The sequence below is a fragment of the Sparus aurata genome, chromosome 8 (genome assembly GCF_900880675.1).
Source record: "Sparus aurata chromosome 8, fSpaAur1.1, whole genome shotgun sequence".
Lineage (NCBI taxonomy): Eukaryota > Metazoa > Chordata > Actinopteri > Spariformes > Sparidae > Sparus > Sparus aurata.
Genome location: NC_044194.1, coordinates 9,739,222 through 9,766,017, shown reverse-complemented (window position 1 = coordinate 9,766,017; position 26,796 = coordinate 9,739,222). Strand labels below are relative to the sequence as shown.

Sequence of the window (26,796 nt, the reverse complement as noted above, 5' to 3'; positions counted from 1 at the left end):
CTGGAGAGTCCAGTTTTTGGATGTGGACTTGAGATTTCTCCTCTGTCAGGTTCAGTGAGTGCAGCAGACGGGTTGAGGCAGGTGTCAGTGAGATATGCTTTCATTGGAGAATACTTCTCAGGGCATCTGGAATCACACTGAGAAACACTTTGCCAGACGAGCTGTTTTTTTGTATTTTCAGCGGATCAATCATGGCAGCACTAAATCAGCCAAGTAGAAAAACTCAAACTGAGTTTCCGTAAAGTTTCTCAAAGAAAATCTCGATAAAGCTGTGCGGTGTATTGGCTCTTCTTTTTGCATTACTTAATTCAAATTAGTCTCCTGCCTCCTGTGTGTGGACAGTCAATTCTTACTAACATGTTGTAATATTAACTGGAATGAATGATCTTCATGCGGTTTATATATCAGTATTGTCAGACCGTCTGTCCGTTTCTGATGATACTTTGATGCCTCTTTGTGGTGAAATATGGGACTACATGCTCATGACGAAAGAAGGACCACAGCACATCAGTGTAATGATTAATTCTATGATTATATCTTCCCAGTTGATCCTATTCGTGGTGTCAGGGTGAAGACTAAAACCCGTCCTGGCATATTATTTAAACAATCTCAAGATTTAAGTCACTTTTGTTGTGGTGGCCATGTGCGTAAATCCCATTGGACCCTTCCATCTCGTGAAAAATATGATTTCTCCTTACAATAATATCACCCCTGATGGTTTGCAGTTGGTGTCTGACCTCCATTTAATTGTTGAAACAAAGGATGTGTTGAACATCTTTTTACTTTTGCAGCTGAATAACAGATTTACATTTATAGTCCTCACCAATCTTTTCATTGCAGTGAATTACATGCAACTCTTTAGCTTTAGCTGTTTGAATTTATGTAAATGAGTGAAGTAGTAAGTGCATCTAGTTTTCCTCAGCTAGGTGAAGGAGTGTTTGTTGTATGAGTAGGCTGCGTTGTTCTGAATACACCTGGTTCACCCACCCCACAGAGAGACAGCACTCTGCATCTACTATACATGAGACACTTGTACATACAGTCTGCCGCTCCACTGACAGCGAAACTGAGGGTCAGCAAGAGCGACTTCATGGTTTCGGTATCAGTTTACTTTTCAGTTCCGTATACTCTTTATGTCTCTGTGGCTGACAGCAGGAAGCAGACAAAAGCAGCTCGTATCGTCTCGTCAAATTGCCCCGCGGTGCCGTCTGAGCATACAAAGGCGTCCTCTGGTAGCCCTGCAGCTCCAGAATCTGTCCCTTGATTTCATCAGTAAAACATCCTTGCTCTCAGATTTCCCCACTTTGGGAATGCACACAGTATGTTCACAGAGGCCGAGGTGTCTGGGGTCAGTCATTACTGAAACAGCCTTTGTCATTGGGGAGCTTTGGAGGATATAAACTAAGTTTACTGCCATGGAGTCAGTGAGCCCACCTTTTTTTAGCCTATGTTGACTTACAATTTGCAATTGGCACCGATAAAAGTATGCCGAATCATTAAATAAATAATAAATAACAGTTCCAATTTGCAACACCACCACAGATGTTCAGGCAACTATCACCTGGATTATGTGGTTCTGAAGAAAACGTAAAAACCTGATGATTCTCAGGCAAGTTCAAGAGTCACTAGGAGGATCTTTGTTCTATTATGTCTATGCACATTTATGGACAATATACAATGGAATATACAATGGATAATGGTAACTGAATCTAAAAATATTAGTCTTATATCTGTGCAGTCATGTTTTACTGAGCGATGAATTGATAAGGACGGCGTTTTTTGGCTTAAATCTAGGAAAAGCGGGCTTTCTCTTGTCTCTGTGATGCAGCCAACTGTGAAGTGCACTCCTGAGGTTTTTTTTAACTAGGGTACATTTACTTTTTTTGGCTTCACTCCACAACACTAAAATTGAAGAAATGAAGACAAAGGTTTCACAGTAGATGCTGGCGTTCCAGCTTTAAGAGTCCTGGAGGGTGTTTGTAATTGTAATAGATGAACGGTGTGACTGTTGACCCAAGCCTTACGCGGACGCTGAAACTCGGCCCCTCGACTCTTATTGTCCTTTTATATGAAATGCAACACGCTGCAGCCTACAAAACAAACATTTACACACCGCAGTAAACCAGAGCCGACAGTGAAGGTTAAAATGAGATGCATGCTGGGCTCCCGTGCTGGCAGCAGGTGGTGCTGCTCTCTCAAACACCTGTTGGCAGCAGCTACTGTATCAGACTCCTTCAGTGTTCTTATTCGGTTGTCTTTTGACAAAAAAAAAAAAACCTGAAGTCTTATCCAGAAAACTGTCCTTCATTTTGTTTATTACAGAATACAGTATCATACTCGCAGATGCAGAGATAAGCTGTGCTGTTCCATGCAGTCGTGGTCACATTTGCGTTAACACAACGCCCTCGATGGCACGTTTTGTTTGTAACAAGTGAACCGTCCCCGGTCGGCTGGTGTCTTACAGGAGAGGACACCAGAGGACGATTCGATTTATGCGGAAGACATAAGTCACCTTGAAGATTTCTTGACCTTATCAAAATATAATAATGCACTATAGTGTTAAAACAGACATGCAATAATACAGTTTCACACAGTAGCATGATAACTGATGAGAACAAGCTATATACACAACAGGAGCCGGTCTGATCAACACAGACTCGTTCAGTCTCCCGCATACTGTTCAGAAAACAGTACTTTTCAGACCTTTTCAAATAAAATACATGCAGTGAAGTACGTTTAAGGTTGGCCCAACGCGGTGAGATGCATAATTAAGCATTATAAACAGATACAAGTAAATAAGTGTGATGGATGCGTGTTTGTGTCTGCTCCTCAGGCCCCGCCTTGCTGTCCCAGAGCTGTGATGAGGTCCTGCAGCGGCTCGGTGTCCTCTGCCTCTAGCAGGGCGTGCTGCCGGCAGAAGAGTATGAGGTGTGTGAAGAGTGTGTTGAGGTGTGGGTGCAGGCCCAACGCAAGTGTCTCTTTGTAGTGAGCCCAGTAAATGTGAGCCAGAGTCCTGAAAAACAGCAAAAACACCTTCTGGACCAGAAAGATGAAGCCCGTGGGGAAACCTGACCCTGGAAAAAGACAGGGAGGAGAGGAAGGCTTCAGAGCGAAACTTGATTGTGACGAAGATCAATGCAGGAGAAATAAAAACGCCTTTACCTGCTTTTGTGGGGAACACATCTTCATCAGTCAGTAGCTCCTGAATGTATGACATGGCGTAGTCGAAGTAAAGCGGGGCGGAGCACTTCAGCTTCCTGCCGTGGTCGTCGGTCCAAACATAAACCCTGACGGCGCAGACACACGTGGTTGTTCAAAAACAACACGCAGCAACGGGTAACCATGTTTAATGTTTTTCAAAGGATAAATATTATGATGTCACTGTAGGGTTTCCTACTGGCAACTAAGTAAACTCCATCTGCTGATAAGGAATGTCAGATGCAGTCCAAAGCTGAGTGGAAGTGGATTTTGAAACATCATCTTTTTTTATTCCACACGTTCTTCTCTCTCTCTCACCCACAATGCAACTAGAACGACATCAGTCTTTTTCAAACTTGTCACCTTCAGCCTCAACAGATGAGGATTTAAACTGACATCACTCGAGGACATTTATTAGATCCCTCAGGAGTCAAGAAAGAATTTATACCGCTTTTCTTCACCGCGTATGCAGCAGTTCTCCCCAAAACAGTGTGGACTTTGATATGTCAAATTAAAAAAGGGTGTTCCCCTTTTACTAAGTGGAGGTGAATACTGTGATATCTCACTTGTGCAGCCCAAAGTAAATCGAAAAATTACATTCCGAGAAATTCAGCTGCAATTTGTCTTTGCATAAACAACTCGTAGTTACTTAGGACAGTCAAGAAACGGCCCCGTCGAAAGCTTTTAAGACTGTTTTTGAAGAATGTGATGGATGTTTCAGGACCTCCTCAAAAACCTCAGAAACGACTGCAACAAAGTGAAAACATTTTTTTTCTTGCTTGTAATCAGTGTTCATTTCATCAACAAAAACTATACAAAAAAATGTTCACTAAGACCAGAAATTGGCGAGCTTAAAATAGATCTTTGTTATTTTAAGAATAACAAAGATCTACGGGGCTGGTAAAAATACTTTTTTGAAGCTGCCTGTGATTTGGGTGAACTGAGCCTTTAAGTGCGTACTTCAGCCTATATTTCTCAGGAACTTACGTGTTGCCTGGTCCACAGGCAGTGGGGCAGGTGCTGGGTGTGCAGAACTCGGACAGCGCACTGGAGAACAGGTTTATATGCTTGAAAAACGCCACCGCTGAAAGAAATCGATGAGAAGAAAACCACATCTCGTAAATCCTCCTTCTTTTTTTTCGCAGTGTGTGGGGGAGGACAAAGGGTACGAACGGTCCGAAATCTGCTGCGTTTAATGAGGTCTACTCACTGTTGCTGGCGAGCCACTCTGCGTGGTCGACGCCGGGCGGCAGCGCTGTGAGGCCGCACACGTCCGTGTGTGGGATCCTCTGGCACACATACTGCTGCTGCAGATACGGACGCTCCTCCAGATTATTGTTATTAATTCCCCTTGGGAAGATAGTACAGAGTTAATGAAGCAGAGACAGAGAGAGAAGGACAGAGCGTCAGAAAATATTGCTGTGTAGAACAATCGATAGGTCAGCGGATTAATTACTCCTGCTGCAGGCTGCAGATAACACGTTTTACACTCTCTGATCGGCTCTTATCAGTCTTGCCCTCTCTGGCTGGCACACACACACACACACACATGCAAACACACGCTTGAACTGCAGACGTGAACATCCAGTAAAAAACGTAATGAAGGCAGTCAATTCAGAGCCGGAGTAATTACTGTTTATGGAGCTCGCTGCTGCAGTGGTCGGTGCTACAAAGTAAATAACGAAAGGACTAACAGTGGGCGGGATGATGTCCGGAGGTGAGCGCTGACTCGAGGACCGCCGGCTCAAACAAACCTCTTCGCCTACATCAGGTTCATGTGCCAAGGGGAGAACGGGGCTGGTTGTCTGCTCCACAGAAGGGAAGAGAACAATTTGCAGCATTGGGGTCAGAGGTCACCTACAGGGTCGTTTCAGGAGTCAGGCACTTGACATTGATGTTGGTGTTTTAAATGTCAAAGTGCAAATATCAGGCTCGTCCGTGTTTCTCCCCCAAAGCTTTTACATGATGAGTGTACAATAATAAAGTATGAAGGGAGAGGTGTAGTTCAGATACAACATGTGATGTTGGCTTAGTCGAAGGCAAACAATCCCAGTTGGTGACGCTTGTCAAATTCTTTTCGGGCTTGGTTGTCACAGATAAGGAGCTGAGTATTGTTGTCTATGTTGTTAGAAAAAGATAAAATGTTTGTTTTTATGTTCTCCTGAAGGTAGAAGACGAGTCAGGTTGGTGCATTTCGATGGAGCAAAGCGCTGAAGTTGAAACAAATGCCACTTTTAGGTCAAAGATTAGCGTGTAAAGTATATGCAGACTCCTTTCCCGCTGCCAGGAGAAGGATTTCTATTCAGGTTCTTCAACACAAACACGGCGGAAAAAGTGGCCTTAACCTCGGCGCGCGCCACCACATTGCTCCTGTCGACGGCCACAAATCAGCGCGTCCACCCGGATGTTGTGTTTCCACCACAACCGGAGCTGGAGCTGATAAACACCTGTGACTACCTGCAAGGGTGATTTGCATGCAGTGAATGCTGAACGTACCCATTCCCGTCACAGAATAAAGCCGTATGTTAGCAGGGTTCTTTGTCTACTTCCGCGTCGCGTCTTCCCTCTGGCAGTGAGACCCCCTGTGTTTTATATGTTTGACTTATCCAACCAGACGACAGGCATTAAAAAGTTTTTAAAAGAACTATAACAACTACTCACAAATAGCCAATCTTCTCACAGATAGTCTTGTTTGCTTATGTAGATTAAACTTAGGCGGTTAAAAAACACCATGTAGTACTTAGGTCGCCCTACCTTCCATTACAAATTGAAGGGGAATCTATTTTTTTAGGGATTCAAATGAAAGTTATAAAGTGTGACCTGTTCTCTCCCCCGCTGCTAAACTTCAGGTAGTGTTGTGTTGTAATCAGGAACATCGGACCAGCTGCCAGGAAGTGGATGATGTTGTTTGCGAATTGCAGGAGTGTACTGGAAAGCTAAACTTGGCCCTCAAGATTTGACTTTATGCAAACAGCGAGGCCACGTTGACGCACTTTTTAGCCTTGTTCTGTCGGTGCTCTGCTCTCGTCTGTTTGAAAGCCGGTGCGTTTTGGGTTTTTTGTGCGTAAAGCGCTCTGATTAAAGTGAATATTTCAAAGTGTGGAGGCATCAGCCAGCTGCTACGCCTGCCTCGTGGACGGCAGCTGAGAGTTTACTCAGTGTGACCTTGCCTTCTGCGATAAGTGAAACACAGTGCCCCTCTCTATGGAGTTTCACTCGCCCTGGTGTAAATGTGTGTGAGTTTAATGGTCCAAACAGCAGGTCTTTGTCCAAAGTAAAAGGTCAAGAAGAGAAAGAGGAACAGCGAAAGAGAAGAATGTAAACATTAGCTGCGTAAAAAGGTAACAGAAAGCGCCAATCCTAACAGACTGATCACTGGGGCCGATATCCAGCATTTTTCTGATTATCCACGTTGGTGTTTTTGTGTTTGATTGCAGCGTTCTCTCTCCGTCTGTAGTCAGCACACTCTGTGCTCTCGCTCAGTGTCCGCCCATTGACACTGAACCACAACACAGCAGCAGGATAACTCTACATAGTTTACAGGGTAGGAAGCACCGGTGCACTTAGTTGTACGTGTTATCTTTAGGGTTTTATGGTGTAACAGTTTTATGGCCACTTCCTCCTCATCCACCTGATTAAATCAGTCTATGCTACTTACTATTGTGTATTAGGTCCTGACTTCCTTGGTTACCACTCTGGATGCACAACATGGATTCTCTCCAGCTGATACTGATAACTGATATTTACCTGCTTCTCATGACTGATACTGATAAGATGACCCATCATTTTACATCTAAAGAGAAGTTCCTATCCTGTAGTTACGCGAACCCGAGGATGTTCAACAGCTGTAGTGAGATTTTTTTGTGTTCAAACTCCTCTCTGAAGCCCTGCAGAACATGTATTGCAAATTGCAAATAGAAACTGCGTTACTTCCTCAACCTTCCTCACCATTTTAGGCTTTGTAGTTTTCTTTTTCTTTTTTTCTTCTTCTAGTCTTTTCTTTGTGTTGTTTCTGGCGCATTGCAAACCAATTTCAAAGGTGCGTAAAAGTGTATCCTGTATCCTGTATCCTGTCTCCGAGTGTGTGGACGTGGATGCAGGAACTAGGGGGTGCTTTGGGGGGCTGCAACAGCCCCTAAATGATACTTACACATGCCGAATTTACAAAAAGGTGGAAATGATTAAGAATTAGTCTGAAAAAGCGCTTTGCAAAGTTTAAAAAGTGTCTTCTAACTCAACAATTCTCAGAATTGAGCAATTTTATAATGGGGCCTGGCAAATTTCTCCCCGCTTGTCCCCTCTTTGCTGCTGTTGACTGTAGATAATGTGGCTGCTTTAACCAATTGTATGTTGATGTTCAACTTTGCTGTCTGCTGTGGTGCCAAACAATCTCAAATTGTTGTAAATTATTTGTGAATGAAGATTTCATACACGTTATCATGACAAAATCCTATTAACCCCAACCCTGACGACTTCCTGCGTCCCTGTGTGTAGATGCTCGGCTTGTTAAGTCAATGAAAGCAATTCGGTTCTCGGTGTAATTCCACTATCAGACGATAACCGATGATATAAATGTCCTAACATTGGGCCGTTAATCGACCAGGCCGACATCAGCTTCCTCTTGAGGATGATGACGTATATCTCGTCACAGCTTGTGTGTAACACATGACGAGTAATAACAAATCAAAACTCAATAATCTGAAGCTGTAAAGTAACTAACAACTAAAGTTATCAAGTAATGGAGTAAAAGTAAAGTAGCAGAACATAGAGATGCTGAGTACACTTCTGGTTATTCTACATCTTTGTTCCTACTGCGTATCAGTTCCAAATATCGCTTATCGGCCTAGCGGACTACAAATGATCGGAATCGGCCCCTGATGACAAACATATCGGTCGACCTCTAATCCTTGACCGTGACAAACTCCTCTAATGTCCACAGGAACTTCTTTTGTTAACATCCTGCTCTGATCCACCTCCATGGCATCAACTCGGTCACCGCCTCTTGGCTACCAGTTGTCAGCGCGCGCAAACACACACACACACACACACACATACATACAATGAACCCGGACCTACTTGCGATGTAGTGTTTGTGTGTAAACACTGCTCCTCCTGTGACCGACCCAGCTCTACCTACTCTACAGGGCCATCTGTTTACCTTTACCTCGCGCCCCGTGTGGGTGCAATCAACAGTCCCCGATCGGCCGCAGAGCCAGCTGGCTGCGCGCGCACACACACACACACACACACACACACACACACACACATACACACACACACTCGTCCTGGAGCAAATATTTGAACTGAAACGCGCAAGTCAACAACATCTATAAGTTACCGCTCCGGCTTCAAAACGACTGCCTCTCGACATGTGTTCCCGCTGTTGGAGGAATCCACATTTTACTGATGCCATCGGGGAAATATGCAAAACACACACACACACACACACACACACGGGCGCGCACACTCTTATCTGGAGAACATTCCTCTGTCAACCATGTGCAGCCTCCCTTATTGAGTCATCCGCTGCTTCAGTCATCTTTTTTTTGTTTGTTTGTTTTGATACTCAAGAATGTAAAAAAAAAAAAAGTGAGTCTAAAAGTTGAGGAAGAGAAAAACCCAACTCACAGTTTTTGACCGCTGATGTCAGAGGGAGTCTTGCTGTCCGTCTTGGTAGCCGAGGGGTAGCTGTGGCACCCCCCCATGGCGCAGAGCTAAGCGCACAGCTGTCGGTCGTGCCAGCCCCACTTTTCCATCCCCAAACACACTAACCCACACACTTCATCCGCACGGCATATGTTCCCCGCTGCTGCTGCTGCTGCTCCGACACAAACATGCCTCTCAGCTCACAGATGAATCCATACAGCTGACAAACACATGGCAAAAAAGTTTGTTTTTTCCCCCCCAGATTTTAAAACAAAACACGCAAAACTAGTCCAGGAGTTTGTGACGCGCGTCTCCCCTCCAGCTGTCTCGCCTCTCCCTTCACGGTGATCCAGTGTCAGTGTGTTTGCGTCGTCTTTGTCTGGAGTCCCACACCCAACAGGCTCCACCTCTCCCAGCTCTGGAGCGGACAGGCAGGTTTCTCCACACACACACACACACACACACGTACACATACAGCCCCATTAGAGCACACACACAAAAAACACAACTCCGCCTTCTTCCTCTTTCTACACCCATCGCATGCACACACACACACACACACACACACTCCTCTCCAGAAGTGAGCAGGCAGGTGTGGGTGACAAAGTAAAGGTGGCTCTCCAGGTGTGCTCAACTCATAAACTAGAGGAATGTGATGACATACAGGACATGATGTATCCGAGCTGAGGAATGAAAATACACCCACTGCCAAAAGTCAACTAAACACAGACTCCCAAGTGTTGAGATGTGAGGTGTGTAATGGGTGTCCTGCTCCTCCTCCTGCTCCTCCACCACCCAGCCATATGAACTCAAATCACCTCTGCCTGCAGCACTGTAAGATTTATGTGACAGCAAGTTTTATGTTTGCACTGTGGGGAAGATGGCGATGGCGTGAGGGTGTAGTGTTAATTGTTTCGTGGGACACGCTGTATGGACCAGGATGCAACATAATCCGCTGCCTCAACCTGCCCCTGAAGGTAAACATGTTCTCGAAGACTCTCGCCATATTGTTGTGCTGTACACGCAAGAAGGCTGCAAAAGTCTGAGGCCACTTCGAAAATCTCTTTCATTCTAAACCTGGAAATAATCAGATGTGTATGTGTTTTTAAGGTCCTGATTGGTCAGCTCACACACGCCTGAGCCAGCACAGCTCACCGTGTATGACTTGCTTTCAGCTTCCAGTTAGCTTGACTTCTACTGTGAATATAGGCACGAATCATGCAAATGTGTGACATAATGACATGGTGTGATGTCAAGAAGTCACAGAATTAAAGACGGGACTACTGACAAGGCGTTTCAGGCACCTCAGGAACTTTGTTTTCTGTGGTAGAGAGCAGCTCCTGTTCAGCTTTTTAACTTTCAAGACTTTTTACATGCACAAGAACACTGAAGGAAAGAAAAGAAAAGGAAATGCATACTAGGTCTCCTTTAAGGATTCAGAAAATAAATTAAATGTCAGAAGTCAAATGTCATTCTAAGCAAAGAGGGGCTTTTTTTGCAGCTTTTATTCATGGCTGGAATAAAGGTTTCTAAGGGGGCAGTGTACACAACTCAAACAGTTTACAGAAACTGAATTAGTTGTATCCAAAGCACCTAATAAAGTTTGCTATATAAAGTAAATAAGACTTCAATCAGTCACTATATCAGAGGACAAATAATAGCTTCTCAGGAGGGGAAACAAGGCGAAACATGTGGTGTGAGCTATATACATATATAAAAGAAGGGGCAATATGTTAGAACTTACATATTATTCTAATGCTAGTCTCGAGAGTCCTGGTTCAAAGCTCCTCTGCTAGCAGTGTAAACATTTATACTACCCTGGTCCTTGAGCTCCAAGTCCTGGCCGCTAGCTGCACACTTACTGGGCTAACTAGCTAATGACAGCTACAGTTAGCAGCAGCTAGTGGTTACTCAGATGATATACTGCCCCCCTATTTGTTTTGACAGGTGGTCAATTCTTACATATAGCACCTTCAAAGGAAATGAAGGAAATTGCAAATACTAGTCAGGGTTTTTTTTCTTATTTATTGTTTTATTTATGGCTATTTCAAAATTCTACTTTATAACTTGAATTTTTAGGCACATATGATCAATTATAATGAAACAGCAGTATTACATTTTAAAGTGGTCTCACACTTCTGGACTTTGTGTGTGTGTGTGTGTGTGTGTGTGTGTGTATTTCAGCATGCTCTAAATGGGAGATAAAACAGAGACTCGTGATTCTTCTTGGTCTGACATATTTATTAGGTTCATATCTGAATGTACAAGCTAAATTGACAACAGGTAACAGACACATTACTCTCTAAATGGAAAAAAAAAATTAAAACTAAAAACAACACCAGCATCAGTCCACTTTACAAAAAAAAGGCATTTTACAACACAGCTGTCTTTCACACCACTTCGTTTACACACACACACACACACACACACACAGATATGTAATGAGCTATAATGCAAGTAAGATTTCAACTTTCAAATGGCCTCAGTGTTAAATAACACCCAGTGGGGATGAAGTAACAATTTAACACCCATTTGTCTCTCAATCAAAAAGTGTTGGGCATCCACTGCAGAGTACAGCACATACCCAGTGAGGTGAATGAGATGATGTGCAAACTTAACGGCACTTTAAAGATGACTGCATTGTACCTCATGCCATTATGCATAACATCACACCGTACCCGTAGCTACACTGCACACGCACTGCACTCTCAAGGTGAAGGACACACACACACACACACACACACACACACACCAAAAACACAAAGGTAAGGGTCAGACGCAGTGCTTAGGTTTTGGCGAAAGACGAGATGACAAATTCTGACCCTGTACAAACACACACCCTGACGTAAAACAGCCCTGTTTGTCTCCTCTAACCCTGACTTAAACCAATGCTCCCTCTCTGTGCAGTTCCACTTTAAACAGCTCGAAGCGCTGAACGGATAAACGCAAAATGGCTGTGATCTAAGATGAATCTTCAAAGTCTTTCTTTGACATGTGGCTGCTGATAGCTCCATCACATGACGCAAAGAAAGAAACACACAAGGGATCAAACGTATACCGCTTTCGATGAATCTAGACCTGTAAGAGCATTGCAAGAAAAGGAGGCTACTTCACAGATATGAGACCCAGCTGTGCAACTGGTGGGAAGACACACTTTGGCAGAAAGCATTGAAGAAGAAAAGTATCCGAAAGTATCTACATGATTCACTCATTCAAGTCAAACATTCCCACCTCTTTGAGTGGGGAATAATGTGGTGACACTTGGTGGCACCACCAAATACAAACCAAAAGTGCTTCTTGAAAAAGTGCTTCCAAAATAAATACAACAATCTATGTAAATTGCTCCGTAGGCATATATGCAATTAAAAAGTCAACTCCTGCCCTGAGAAAGAGAGAGACGAGGAGAAAGATAATGTAAAGCATGACTGGCACACGCAATCCTGAAAGATAATTCTGGTTTATTACAACTTTTCTGTTGATTTTGATGACTTCTGATGATTAAGTTCTACTCAAAAGGTTAACTGTTAATAACTTGTCCCCAAGAAATAGGACAGTTGTTCAGTTTATAAGAACATCAAAAAAAAGAAAACCTACTGTTGAGAAGCTGAAATTAAATAATGTTTTGTATTTTGCCTGAAAAAAGCCATGTCTAACAAATAATTGACTATCAAAATAGTTTGCCAAAGTTGATAATCCCGCATGACAAATAACAAGTGTGTGCACAAATGGTATGATTAAAGTTCAAAGTTGAAGCATTGCATCACAATGTGATGGACGTTCACAAACAACTTTTATATGTCTAAAAAAGTGCAACATGTAAATTATGGCCACCTGTCAAATTCATACTCCAAACAAAGGAGGCAGCATATCACCACCAGAGACACAGTTTAACTGTTGCTAACTGTTGCTGCCGTTGGCTAATTAGCCAAGTTAACCATACAGTCGTATCAGCTGACTCTGACCGGACTGAGAGTTTGGAGCACTGGGGGAGAATTGGTGCCTTTGTTTAACTTCATAGCAAGGGGCTAGCTGGTTAGCATGCTAACTGCACTCGATATTCCTGCAACACAATGCATAGATGAAACTGTAATGTCATCACATTCTGGTTTTTTTTATGTTTTAAAACTATAAATCAATTCATATTGCACCTTTAATAATCAACTTTCTTTTCTCCCCCACATCAGATTGGTGAACCTGATATTTTGTGTTAAACTCATGAATCAAAGTAAGAATCAGGCGCTAATAAACCAGAATTACCCTTTTAGCCAAAGAATACAGAGGACATACTACAGACTACTGACTCACATTTATGCGCATTTGCACTCCCAAACCTCCACGTAGGAAGCATGTAGCAGAGGAACAGGAACTGATGCTGGGGTATTAACCGAAACACAGACATCATTATTGCCTCATTTCAACAGTACGACACACACATACAATACACACTTTGCAACCTGCAAAATAACTGCCTTTCCATACATTGGATTTATTCCAAAAATAGATATAATGTTTATATATACTGTTTACATTTATATTACGATTACATGTTACCAAGAATAGCCACAACCTAATACAGGTTCAAATTTCACAATATTACATTTAAACAGCTCTGAGGGTGATATGAATCGGTGCACATCACTGTGTCTCGTGGTTTTTTTGTATTTTTTTGCACGTGTGTATAGATTTGGTTGCATATACATGTGTGTACGGCCCTGTGTGTGTGTGTGTGTGTGTGTTACACAGGTGTGCTTTCTTTAAATCTGCATACCTCTCCTTGGACCTGAGAATGCACTCTGTACCTGAGACAGAGCTCAAACACACACGCACACATGTCTACACACATGGATACAACACCACACACACACCTCTACACTACATGAATCAGTCAGAGGTTTGAGGAGGAAGTGACACATGATGCTCCAAATTAACAATTTATGTTCCACATGATCAAAGCAAAGAAATCTTACTTGGACTGAGAAATTATTTTGCTAGCATGTATGAAAAAGAGCCAAATTATGAGCACTCACACATTAGCACTGGTAAAATGTCTGCCTGGCTTTGTACAATGCTAAAGAGAGAATGGCAGCTAGCTGTGCAAGCATCTTGGCTTTTGTAATCTTGGCTGATTAATTGAAGACGGTTTGCTTTAGTAAAGTGTAAACAGTCAAATGCTCTGATAGAAAATTCTCTGGGCTGTGATTCATGACCACACATGCTCAAACAACCTGAAACTCTGATGCTGATTTAAATAAAAAGGTCAAATTTCACACTTATGCATTTCTTAGGATTAAAGTGCCACAGCTGGCAAACTAGGTGTAGCCTCTGCTCATCAACACAGGTAAGAGTGTTTCCCAAGTTTTATGAGAAAATCACATTTTGAAATAGTTCATATGAGACACAATTTGGCTTTTGGGGGGGGTCTGGCAAGATGAAAAAGTTCTTTAAAACACACATTCCTCTTGGAAGCAGTTTTAAATATGTCATGAAGGTGCAGGAGAGATCAGTAGTACCCATACGTAGATTTGTGTTATCCAACATACATACTGTTCAGGGCTGTTTGACCTCAACACTGAGGATCTCTCATTCTTCGAACAGGAAACAAAGAGCATTGGAGGGCTGCTAACAGGAAGCAAAGATGGCATGGCTGTGTGTTGAATGGACAAATAAGAAGTATGTGTATGTGTGTGCCTGTGCTGCATCATTAGGCCGGTCCATTAGCAGAGGGTTGCGTCTCTCTGCAAGTCAAAAGAAAATGATAAAAAAAGACAGTAAAAGAGAAGTCAAACAAACTTGGTTTTATCTGCATATGTTAGCTGCCAGTGAGGCTTCTGACACAGAGACACAGGAAGTTACAGTTAAAGGAATCAGTAACACCTCTTATAAAAAGACAAAATAAAAGGCATGTTGCTGAGGATAATGCATAGATCACTGGCAACTCTTTCTAAGCTTCAATAGAAAGTTCTCAATGAAAACCTTAAGATTGGAGTTGTATACAAACAAAGACACACACACTTACTGTGTAACAGAAGCTGACTGGGGAACTGGACTGGCGGTAGCGGGGCTGGGATCATCTCCATGTTTCTTTCCCTTTCCGCTTTCTTTGTCTTTGCCTTTCCCCTTGTCTTTGATGGAGAGTCCCTCTAATGGCACCTTATCTGCTTCGCTGCAAAAAACAAATGTAGCTGTAACAAACTAGATGGATAGCAAGGGATCGTCACCTGACCGTAAAGAAAAAACTGCAGATGCTTCTTTCTGCCTTTAGCTATATTTCACCAGCTATCTGCTCTCAGCTGCCCACACCGGCTACATTACCATGCCCAGCACGTACAGCAAACCCGTGCATCCACTCCTCTGTTACTGCCAATGTGTACTGTAAGTTCTGAAAATACTTGCTAAGAGCTAAGGTAGTTACTCAGATTCCAAGTCGGATCTCTTTAACTGTAGCATGCTCGTAGGTGAACGTTGGTTAGTAACTAATGTATTGACTTGTTAGAATGTTGAATTGGTGGCAACTTTTGCTCATTGCATGCTACCTGACAAACTGTTAGTAGTGTTGGTGCTCTGAAAGAAAGCAAATCGTGTCACCTTGGGTCAATGTTATGACTGAAAAGAGTTATCTGTATCATATAACCACAGTGAGTCATACACTCATCTTTTGGTATAACTGCGTAAGCAAGATGACGGAGCACCATTTGATTCGTAAGATGTTTAGTCAATTGTTTCATGCCAGGGAGTCGTCACTGGGGTCATGTTGAGAATGTGGTATGAGCCCTAGGATTGGGAGGAAGGTCCTGTAGGTTCTCTACAAGTCCCCTGCTGTGGGTTAGTGTATTTTTGTGGAAAAATTAGACTTGTCCTGGATACTGGCACAATTAAATGTTACATCGCATCCTGTTAAATGCAACAAGCAAACTAAAAACATGTGGCACATCTGTTCTTGTGATGGCCTTTTAAAATCCCTCAAACAACTTCAGGAAAACATTCCACACTCCAGAGCAGAGGACCTCGAGCAAAACATACCGTCTGACTGCTGGTCTGAATACTCTGGAGTCAAGAAAGGAGGGAACAGACAGGAGGAGGGCAATATCAGAAGAAAAACAGAGAAGGAGGAGGTAAAATTTTACGGGAAAAGTTTGGAGGGGAAAGGGAAAGAAGGGCGATAGCTACAGGGGGGCAGACTGTACCAATCAAGACAAAGAAGCTGCATATTATTCGAGTGTGAGTGTTTGTACCTGCTGAAGACTGCCCTCTCATTTTTGGCGTCCACGGTGAGCCGAATGGTCTCTTTGCCAGCCCCCGTGGTGATGGTCTCTGTGGTGGTCGTAGACTCTGTCTTGCTTTCCTCGTCATCGCTGTCTGAGCTGCTGGAGGAAGAGCTGTCTGATGCCACCAGTGGAGCCTTTCTCGCCACACACACACTCCACACACATGCTGCAGAAAGTGACGGATAGGAAACAATCTGACTTTAATGTGGATATAAGCTAATTTTTGAAGAAGTCGACTCATATTAGCGGTAAGAGATAGAGGGGCAGTTGTTAAAAGATGCCAATCGCACATAGGTAAAATATCTAAACATTTGTCAGCTATAATATCCTTTCTTCTAATCCAGAGCAATGTAATTTGTTCCCAAATTACTATAACTGAAAAGATAATGCCGCAGCAACTTACGGTTCTGGTTTGGTTTGGTGCTGTCCGATGCGCTGAGCTCTGAGTCCACAGGAGAGCTGCATCTGGGGCCTGTTTCAGAGCTAGGAACATAAATCACACAGATAAGAAAACCTGCAGAAAATACAGTGCCTATAATAAACTACAGACACAGCTAATTAAATTTAAGGATGACGCTGTCCCCATTATGTTGTGTGTCTGTCTTTGCTTGTGCTAAAAATATATATTCTTTTGAATTCTTGATTCTTTTGAAAACACATTTAAAAAATATCTAAACACTTTTGGAGACAATAGGTACAATCCAGGTTTGAACAATAAATAATTGTAAGTGAATAAGAAGAAAATAATATATTTGTATTTGTTAGTTTTTGCTGTGGACTCAGGCTGTGCGACACAGGGACAGTATCACATGATATATATCTAATGTGCAGTTCCTCAAAAAGGCTCCTCATATTCCAACCACACAAAAGACTCACCAACAGAAAGGCTGGAAGTCGGTGAACTTGGCCCATCCTTTCTCCTCTGCCTCTGTGGCAGCTGGTTGGGTGTCTGGAGTGTCCCAGGCTGAGAAGCCCACTCCTGCTGCAGGAGCCTTTGAGTTCACCTCCCCAAAGTCTGCAACCCAGCCAGTGGCTGTGTATAAAGAGCACCCAACACAATCTACACGAGACACTCACTCAAAACCTGCATAAATCCTAACATATAGGTCAAAGACAAAATTATGCATTACTATACAATGTGACATTTCTCACTCTTTGCTGTCTCGGTCTGGCCCAGGCTTGAGAAAGGATCCATGTCATCTTTAGGATCCTCTCCTTCCTCAGAGTCAGAGTCGGCTGTTCTGTCAGAGGCCTCACTGCCAGAAGCTGCTGTCTTATCACCTGGCTTACTGGCTGCTTGGCCCTGGGATGACTGTGATCCACCAAATCTTGAATAAAACAAAAAATGTTTTTAGTGTGTCCGGTCGAGCATGGACAATAATTCACATACATTATCCAGAAATAAAGAATTCCAAAAACTAATGTTAAGAGCATCTGTATTTACTGCTGGGTGTCTGACCTGTTACGTGACTTGGCTTGTGTTGCAAAGTTCATCTCTTTCTCCTCCCAAATGTCCTCTTCATCATCATCGAAGGGCTGAATCCTCTCTTTGGAACAGGCCTCAAACACAGCTGTATTAGCCTACAAGGGCAGATGGGCAAATGAAATGTGTTAAGTTTAAACAATGTACATCAATATTCACAATGCTGTAGAACAAATACTAAGAGGAGGACTAACCCATTAATGTTTTGCTCTGAACATCAAAGCCCCAAAAATTCGGGACTCCCCTACATAGAACAAACATGTAATACACTCACACTGTCCTGGCCTGCATCGATGTTGATATTGATCTCTGCAATTCGGTCAAACGTTGCCCTGCAATAACAGCAGAAGTCACTCAATTGACAAACAATGACAATAGTTCACCATCTTACAGATAGGAGTGTACTTTAATTTACCCAATGCTGTCATCATGATCAGTAAACTCCTCATCATTGAAGCCGAACTGGTCTACAAAGTTAGCGGTCATCTGCTGGATCTGGTAGTCAGAAAATGCCTGAAACACACATCACAGCTTGAATTAGATTACCGTCTCAGATAAGAGAAGCCCTCAGTCTTTTAGAATGTGTGCTTATGTCCGTGTACCTGCTGTAGTGTCAGTTCTTTTGGGAAGGGGCTCTCCATATCATCCTCGGAGGATGGCCGTGGGTTCCCAGTGCCAATCTGAACAGTGAAAAACCACCACAAATGCCACACATGACGTTTGAGTGCGTGTTTTATTACAAACAGCTATTAGACACAGTGGATGAGCATGTGTGCAGGTTTACCAAGTCTATGGTGTTCCTCCTATTGGCTTCTGACAGGTCCTGGTCCACAAAGGTTTCCCAGCGCCCTCTGTAGTCCTCTGGCAGCTCTACATGCAAGAACAACAGCATTAGGAAAATATTTTCAGCCAGTGTATAACAATCACTTTCTTCCCAGAAACACACACCTGTGATGAGGCTGCTAATCTGTGTGTGAACCGGGCCCTTCTCCAGGTTGTGGACCACAGTGTTGGCAATCCTGGTCAAATGTCCCATGTATCCTCTTCTCATACCGCCTTCAGACCTGAACACAGAAGTACCACACTTAAGCCCCATATGCTACTGGCTGTTAGCAAAAACAACATCAAGCCTTTATTTCCAAGCTCCTTACTGTATTTTATCATTCTCTTCCCATGCCTCGAGAATCCTCTGGACAAGGTGGCAGTGCTGAAACAACTTGTGAGAGACAAAGATTCAGTCAATCGATTGTCTTTAATCAAAACGAAGCATTAGATCAAACGTCACTTAAGCCTCTTGCTTGAAACACAAACAGACACCCACATGAGTCACCATCAGATTATGTGCAGAGTTTTCAGTGGTGACTGGAGGTTCAGAAGGAGTTTCAGTCGCAGCCTGCTCTTGAGAAGCATCCTGAGGAGGCTTGAATTTTTCCTGGGCTCCCATGCCAGGCTGAAGCCTCATTTCATGGGCACAGGGCCGGAGGATGGCTGCAACACAAAGCTCCACTTGGAGGTGCAGGAAGTTGTTCCACGTATACTTGAAGAACAAGTCCTTTAAAAAGGCACAGATTTTCCAATGAGACATTTAACATTTCCGTTTTTCAACATTGTATTCAAAAAATATAACACCTCTGCTCATCTCACCAGAAGTAGGTCCATCGTATTGAGTCGGCAGAGTTCCTGTGCTACTACTGCGTGGCTAGCGGAGCTGGTATACAGCAGAGAGGCCACCAGTCTGGCTACGTGCAGACGTGTGTTCCCCAATGGCTCCTCCAGCACACCCAGGGTAGTCAGCATGGGATTTCGCTAAAAATACACAGATAGATGGCAGAGAGGTCTATGGGAAACAGCAGTCTCAAGGTTTAGCAGAGTTTTGTTACACATCTGCAACATTTGTATAGTAGTGGTTTTCTAAATAGCAGAGCAACAAAGATAACTACTGAAGAATACTGCTACTGCACTGAAATAACAACACCATGCTTGATATTAATAGCATGCTCTCACTCTCTGTATGTGAAAGAGACTGCTCTTGTGTGTGTTTTGTTTATTTTTGATGCTCTTTATATTGCCCGTGAGTAGCACCTGGAAGCATTATAATGCTCTGCAGGGGATCTCGAACAGAACTGTTCAATAACTTTCTGTATTTATGATGCTACACTAGCTAATATTAAGGCCCTACAGATGATTACATATTTGTTTATGTACCTTGGGTGGCTCTAGAAGTAGCTGGTGGAAGTGTATCAGGTGTGGTTGGATGGCCAACAAAATGGTGCTGTTAACAGTGTAACTTCTCTCGAATCCCTGAGCATCCATTACACCATCCACCCTGTCATAAACACAGACCAAACAAATGTCAAACACATGAAGAGGATCCTGATAAATCATTTAGCGATCCACTTAAAGTAGAACTAGATAGTATTACGTGTACACATTTGGAAATTGATTGAAAATCTCACACTCACACAGGCCTCCTGATTTCCAGTAATGTGAGAAGAACTTGAATCCCATTGATGATACAGCTTTCAGTAGTCTCTCCTGAGAACATATTCTGCAACAACTGCTCCACACACTCCTGCCTGCAGGAACACAATGGAGTATGTCACCACATCCTGTAAGGGGAGTGTGTGTGTGTGTGTGTGTGTGTGTGTGTGTGTGCGTGCGTGCGACTTACGACTCCAGCACAGTCAGCAGAGGGTCAGGCTGTGACATCTCTTGGAGCTGATTGGCCTGGTCTCTGCTCAGACGAATTATGTCACACAAAGTCTGAGATGCATTGGACTGCCTCTGTGAGAGAAACACACAGGCCTATAAACTGTCTATCTCTGAGGGCCAGCAACAGTATTTTTTATCACATAAATGAGCTACTCATTTGTATAAAAATACTTGAGATGTCATCTTACCTCTTCATCTCTCTCAGGGTGAATGAGCTCTACGAGCCTCTGTGCAAGCTTCTCTTCATTTAGCCACTGTAGGGAAAAATATTATATTAGAACTGCAAACAATATCATTGCTTTATGTATACAAATACAAAATGTGGGTCAATTTGTCTCATACAGTAAGCGTTTCAAGCCGAAGTGGGGGTGGTTCCACACAGCTGATCAGTCTCAGGAGCACATCCATCATGGCTGATGTATCGATATGCTTCAGGACCAGAGAGAGGAATCCCTCCTTCCGTCGCAGGAAACTAAGCACCTGAGCAAAACAGAACACAGAGAAAACACCATAAACATGAAACTGAAAATAAGTGTCCAGGCACAAAGTAAGAAAAAGACATAAATGACGTGTCAGAAATTGTGATTTGGGATTATTTATTTATAGAATTAAGATTATCAAGATATTTTTCATTGAAATGAGCAGCACGAAAGAAACTTCCTTTCACCTCCTAAATATATTTCAAAACATTTGCTAACACACAACAGAATGCTCTTTTCATTCTGCTTCAGTCTCTATGCACAGCACAGATGCCTGGGCTACACCATTTTTAGTGTGCAATCAATTATTTAGCTTCAGGGTTGAGAGTTTTAACCCTGTCACCAACAATAAGTGTCAATCACTTCAATGCCAGCAGATGTATCCTGCTGGGCCACTTGTTCACATAAAACCCTGCAGTAGAACAGTCAAAAAAAGTACATCTTATGTCTTTTTCTGAACACTTTTTTTAACCTTGATATAAAATCTCACGAGGCAGAGGTAGGATGTGAAGCAGAATTCATGAGGACTGGGGAAATAACAGCCGCAGTGCTAAGAGAATCCAACTGCACTTTGAGGACAGCTGTGTACCCTACTGAAAAAAAAGGATAAGAAAGGAAGCAGTGAGGCACCTTTCCTTTCCTTTTCAACCACCTCTTATCACGGTTGCCACTTGGATATTTCCAGCTCATTTAGGAACCTTCCTAAGCGAAAAAGATTTTCCGACCAGAGCGAAGCCTGAATCAAAACCACAATGCAAACTACTGAATATGCAAAAATGACATTGCTATGCAACTCCTAACCACATACAAGCATTCACATTCAAATACAAAATCTAAAAATATCAAATATCCAAATTATTGTATTACTAAAAGGGTGCCTTTTTGACTGGCATTGTTATCCATAGGAAGGTCCTGCAATTAGTTTTTGAGTTTTTGTGTTTGAGTTAAGCATCAAAGAACTAAAGTAATGGTCAAGGTCACGAGGTTGCCAGAATCAAATCCTCCCTCTGCAACATAAACATTAAAATGTCAAAGCTTTCAGAAAAGTTTGCAAGATATGTTGTTCTGGACAGACAAGCCGATTAGTAGATGGACAAGCCTACTGACCTTGACATCCTTAGGACCTACTACTAACACAGTAAAACACAGGGGAACTATGCACTGCTTTTTTGGAGCATTTACTAGTTTGGCATCACAGCCACCTTCATTGAGAGTAATTCCCAATGTGAGCAGGTATTATCCTGCTGAAAGCACCCCTCAGACTTTGTGAATTAAATTACAACAACATAGCTGTCAAGTTCTCTAGAGAATGCCCTATGATTTAGCTGTGTGCGTATGTGTCTGTGTGTGTTACCTGCTCAGTCTTCCGTGTGATGAGGTTCCCAATTGTCTTGCTGAAGAAAGACGCCAGGAGGGGGTTAAGTGGGGATGGCTGCTCCAGGAAGGAATACAGAGTTTCCAACAGAGGCTCCTCATTACCCATCTTATCATTGATCACTCCCACATCACATGTCAACAGCTCACATGCTATATTTGGATACCTGTAATAAATAAAAGAGAACACACCTGGCAGTAAAACAAAGCAGAGGCTAAATCAATTCATATTTTCTACTTTACTTGCTAAAGTTAAATGGAGAAAAAAAAAACATTTTCTGGGACAGGATTTCTGTCTTTAGAGGTTGATTATCCAACAGTTTTGGTTTTTTTTAACATTTTGAATGCCTTACAAATAGCTGAGATGACGTTACAAATGGCTGAGATGACGAACACTTTTTTACAGGTTTGAGCCAACTCAAGCTCTCATCTTTACTACACAATTGCAGGTGAGAGATAAGATGTAGTGCAGCACCAGCAAAACACATTTTTCCTGGACACAGTGTACTACATCAGCACATTCAACACCACCACCACCTACTTGAAGCGTTTGATCTCCTCTACACCAGCAGGGGGCTCTGTAGTGATCATACGGACCAGCTCCTGCATGCATTGGTCCTGGCACAAGAACAGGAGAAGCCTACAAATCCATAATGATGACAGGGGAAGCACCAGTTAGCAACAGCAGAAATGACTGGAGACTGAAATATGGTAGTAATAATAATAATAATAATAATAATATTCTGCTGATATGCTAAAGCTGACACCAAACACACCTCCTGTTCTGTGCCTTGCACTCCTGCAGGACATCTTCCTCATCCATGAGCTCGATGAGAGTGACATCCTCTTTGTCCAGCAAAGCCTCCAGATGAGAAGACGTGTGCAAATCAAATTTCCAAAACATGGCTGACGTTACAGGCACATACACTTAGCTGCAGGCGAAAAGGGGATGTGACAGACATACATGTACAAGTTAGTGGCACTGTTTTCAAGTGTGCACTAGACGATGTTATGATACAATATACTGTATGCTCTTACATTTGGACAAGGACTAGTATCCTCTTCAGTCTCGCTAAACAGCCATTTGCCTTATTGACTCTGCATGGCCTGCGCATCAATCAGCATCAGCAAATTGAGAAAATGGAGACGCAAACACACCCAGTTGACTCATACTAACACCACACACACAAACCCAGGAGAGATTGGCTTCGACCTGGTAATAAGAAATGAGAGAAATGTGAAATAATAAAGGTTAACAAATGACTTCCAGGAAGACTTCTTTAGAGCCAGAAGAAGAGTTAAAGTTAACGTGAGTGCAGAGACTAGGCTTGCACTCTGGAAAGAGCAGGAAGCAATGCATTTGTTATAGAGTTATTTCTGTTCATCTGCGTAATTGACATTACTTAGCTTGCTTTGAGAATGGAAACACACATCATCAAATAAAGACTAGAGGAAGAATGATGTAGAACATAACAAATCCCCTCGCTTTAGTGTTTGATATGGAATAAGACAGGGAGATAGGGGCAGACTACTGAGTCTTCTGACATCAGTGTTACTACAAAATGCCAACTTAAGTCTAGGTGTGTTGAGGATGACAGTCTAACACTGTATGAAGCAGGCAGGAGCTGTCACTTGTCATTGACTTTCAGGCAGGGATCTCCAGCTTATGAGCCCCCCGAACCAAATCAAACCACAGATGCAGTAAGAACAGTACTTAATGACACTTGGCTTATGATTCAGCCCATTATCCTTTACAGTAAACACTTCCCACTGTATACATGCTGCTGAATTGTGGTTAAGGGCCGCGCTTATACATGGACATGATCCTGAATACCGCAAAGTCAGCTGTCCCTTAAAAAAAACACGTGGGGAATACACAGTTTTATAGTGTAAAATGAGGCATTTAGCACAACTTGCTGATTTCTATGCACCATTAATATCGATTGCATAACATAAACGATCTCTGAGTGTGCTGCCCTTGTGTACCCAGATAAACATGTTGAGGCTAAACAGGTGCTTTAAAGCTCAAACTAAACTATGAACTTCAGCGATTCATCATTGCCCTATTGTCATGTATGGATTTAAAATGTTCTAACAGGAACATGCTCAGCTGTGAGACAGGCCTTTTCTTGCGTCCTGGGAAAAGCTGGTCGCGGTTACAATGAGCTATTAACGGTTATTAGTAGCAACATGCTAGCACTCAGGATTCAGCTGGATGGGCTTATCGAGACGGTTATCTTATCTTCGCGTTAAGTTAGCTTATCTCCTCTTATCAACCCGGTCGCTGTGTTTCCAGCGCTCAACGACGGTTCCCTTCCACTCACCCTGCACGAACATCGTAAACGATGGCAAACGTCTCAATCATCTATGCTAACATAAGCAGAACTATTTATTTTAATAACGGGTACCGGTTGCAGGCGACGTTCGTATCAGATGAGAAGCTAGCATCGATGTGTTGTTTATAACGGCTGCGTTGCTCAGTGGGACGATGTCCTCCTGACAGCGTTAACCGTCTTCCGATCACTTGACAGCGCGGCAGCTCACACAAGGGTTTACGTTAGGTTACATCTTCCTCTGTGTCCAACCCCCCTTAAACAAGCCGCCCTTACCTTATGTCCATTGTATCAGTCGTCATCCGCAACATGAACGGCAAACTCGACGACGACTTTGGGCTGTCAGGTCACCCAGAGGCCCATAGCTGGCTGTTCATCACTTGCGTTGTTAGCTTGAAGATATCGCCCCCTTTCACCCGGCTGCAATGTCATGAACACAGCCGATAACACGGCGGGTCGGCCTTTTGCTGAGCGGCTGTGTTGACACTGTCCGAATTTCACTTCAGCAGGCGGGCAACACACAGAAGAAGAAGAAGAAAAAAACAGAAGCTGTCAGATTTGGAAATCAAAATGGCGGATACCTAGAACGTAATCAAAAGTTCGGCTGTCCATCAAGCGCGCGAGACCGACTGAGTATTTATCTGCTGTCATCCTAGAGGTTCGCAGTGACGAGACGGGTCAGAACCGCGCCGAGTTACTGCAGTAAAATGTGAGGTTCGGGTTCATCTGCTACTGTACCACGAGTTGGAACTATCTAGAAGTGTTTTTGTTTTTTAAATTGTGAAAGAAGATGCAATAAAATACAATTTCATTACAAGAAACAAGTTTATGGACGCCACATAGTGCGACACGTGTTTAGGGACTGTCGCTCACTGTCCTTTCTTCTGACGCCAGGGACCAATTAGATGTTGTTGTTGATAATAAACAAACAAAATTTATATTGTTTTCTTGTGTGTGTGGGGGGGGGGTTTCTTCCTTGTCCATCATCACCTGTAAGATATACAAAGTCGGGGATCATTTACATTTTAGGGCATTTATTTGCACCTTATTTCTCTTGCACCTTTGCTCAGCATTTTATTTTATTTACCTCACGTATTTTTTTTTATCTTATCCTTGTAACTGCTTAAGCATTTTATTGTATAGTATGTACAGTGTTTGCATATTGTGTATAGTACTTTTTAATGTCTATATTTGCCCTTACATTTTGATTATATTTGTACCGCTGCTATGATGACCTAATTCCCCCTCGGGAATAGATAAAGTTATCTGACTATCTATAGATATTTAGCAGATGCTTTTGTCCAAGATGACTTACAGTAAATCACACATTCATACACTGATGGCGGTGGCTGCCATGCAGGGTGCCGATCAGCACATCAGGAGCAGTTTGGGGTTCAGTATCTTGCCCATGGACACTTCAACAGTCAGGCCGGGGGAATCGAACCAGCAACCTTCCAATAACAATATGCTGGCTCTACCAAATAATGCAACACATTTTTTTTGTTTGTCTGTGCACATGCATATATTTACACCCATATCCCCCAAATCCCTGACTTATTTTGAGTAGTGAAAATACCAATTAGGCCTCACCTGTGTATACTCTAATACTAAAATACCGGATGGGTGAATGTGGGATGTGGGGCCGAGAAGGGAGGGAAGGTACCAGATAATGACTTTGTGATTTGTACTCAGCATGCCAATATCGATGGCATTAGGCCATACTGCTGTTTTGGTACATTTGCAACTAAAATAAGCGTACACTGAACCCTAGCAAAGGATACCCACAAAAATGTTGTGCCTTATCCATAACCTGGTGAACAGCGGACCCCCCTGTGCGGTGACTCTGGTCTTCCTGTGCTGCCCTCCTGCAGCTGAACAGGTCTGAGTGTGTCAGGTTACAGGTCTGCACATTCATTATTTTAACATATGGGCATCTGCAGCAACACCGTGGAGCTGAGTCACCTGCCGAACACGATTGTTGAAGAATTCAGCATTAGCTGTCGTCTTCTCATAATCCCTGCCAAGCAAAAAAAAAAATGAAGGCATATTCAGGTCTGTAAGCCAGTGGTGGAGAAAGCATTCAGACCGTTTAGTAGAAATGTATGAATAGGGGAGACTGGGGTAAGATGAAAAAAAAAATATTTTTCATATTTAGGATCCCTACATCAAGGCAATCATTGTTTTGTCACTAACTAATATATCTGCATATATTTCAGGATGTTGTGCATCCCTTCAAACAAACAGAACGAGTGTAAACATAACTGTTTCGATAATATAGCATGTCCAAAAAAAGTGGTCTTGTGGCT

General features: G+C 42.8%; 2 protein-coding genes across 9 annotated transcripts; both read right to left on the bottom strand.

Annotated features, from left to right (window-relative positions):
- Window positions 1-2,283: 2,283 nt before the first annotated feature.
- Window positions 2,284-9,242, bottom strand: LOC115586864 (MOB kinase activator 2). The gene is made up of 5 exons (XM_030426281.1): window positions 8,827-9,242; window positions 4,409-4,548; window positions 4,186-4,282; window positions 3,163-3,287; window positions 2,284-3,074 (listed from the first exon to the last, which is right to left on the bottom strand). Exons 1-5 carry the CDS (start codon window positions 8,901-8,903, stop codon window positions 2,830-2,832), a joined length of 684 nt encoding a protein of 227 aa, XP_030282141.1. The 5' UTR covers window positions 8,904-9,242; the 3' UTR covers window positions 2,284-2,829.
- A 1,822-nt stretch (window positions 9,243-11,064) lies between these two features.
- Window positions 11,065-25,759, bottom strand: ppp6r2b (protein phosphatase 6, regulatory subunit 2b). Of its 8 annotated transcripts, none has more exons than XM_030426277.1 (25): window positions 24,767-25,737; window positions 23,196-23,370; window positions 22,934-23,089; window positions 22,699-22,797; window positions 22,138-22,324; window positions 20,647-20,784; window positions 20,493-20,558; window positions 20,264-20,397; window positions 20,055-20,168; window positions 19,798-19,918; window positions 19,237-19,398; window positions 18,914-19,144; window positions 18,744-18,808; window positions 18,541-18,656; window positions 18,377-18,462; window positions 18,195-18,272; window positions 18,008-18,105; window positions 17,867-17,924; window positions 17,569-17,690; window positions 17,262-17,437; window positions 16,986-17,142; window positions 16,513-16,592; window positions 16,077-16,275; window positions 14,861-15,007; window positions 11,065-14,579 (listed from the first exon to the last, which is right to left on the bottom strand). In XM_030426277.1, exons 3-25 carry the CDS (start codon window positions 23,059-23,061, stop codon window positions 14,546-14,548), a joined length of 2,796 nt encoding a protein of 931 aa, XP_030282137.1. In that variant the 5' UTR covers window positions 23,062-23,089; window positions 23,196-23,370; window positions 24,767-25,737; the 3' UTR covers window positions 11,065-14,545. The 8 variants fall into 8 exon arrangements, with proteins under 8 accessions (XP_030282137.1, XP_030282139.1, XP_030282135.1 ...); XM_030426279.1 differs by having other exon boundaries at window positions 20,264-20,376; window positions 24,767-25,733; XM_030426275.1 differs by having other exon boundaries at window positions 18,377-18,656; window positions 18,923-19,144; window positions 24,767-25,748.
- Window positions 25,760-26,796: the final 1,037 nt, after the last annotated feature.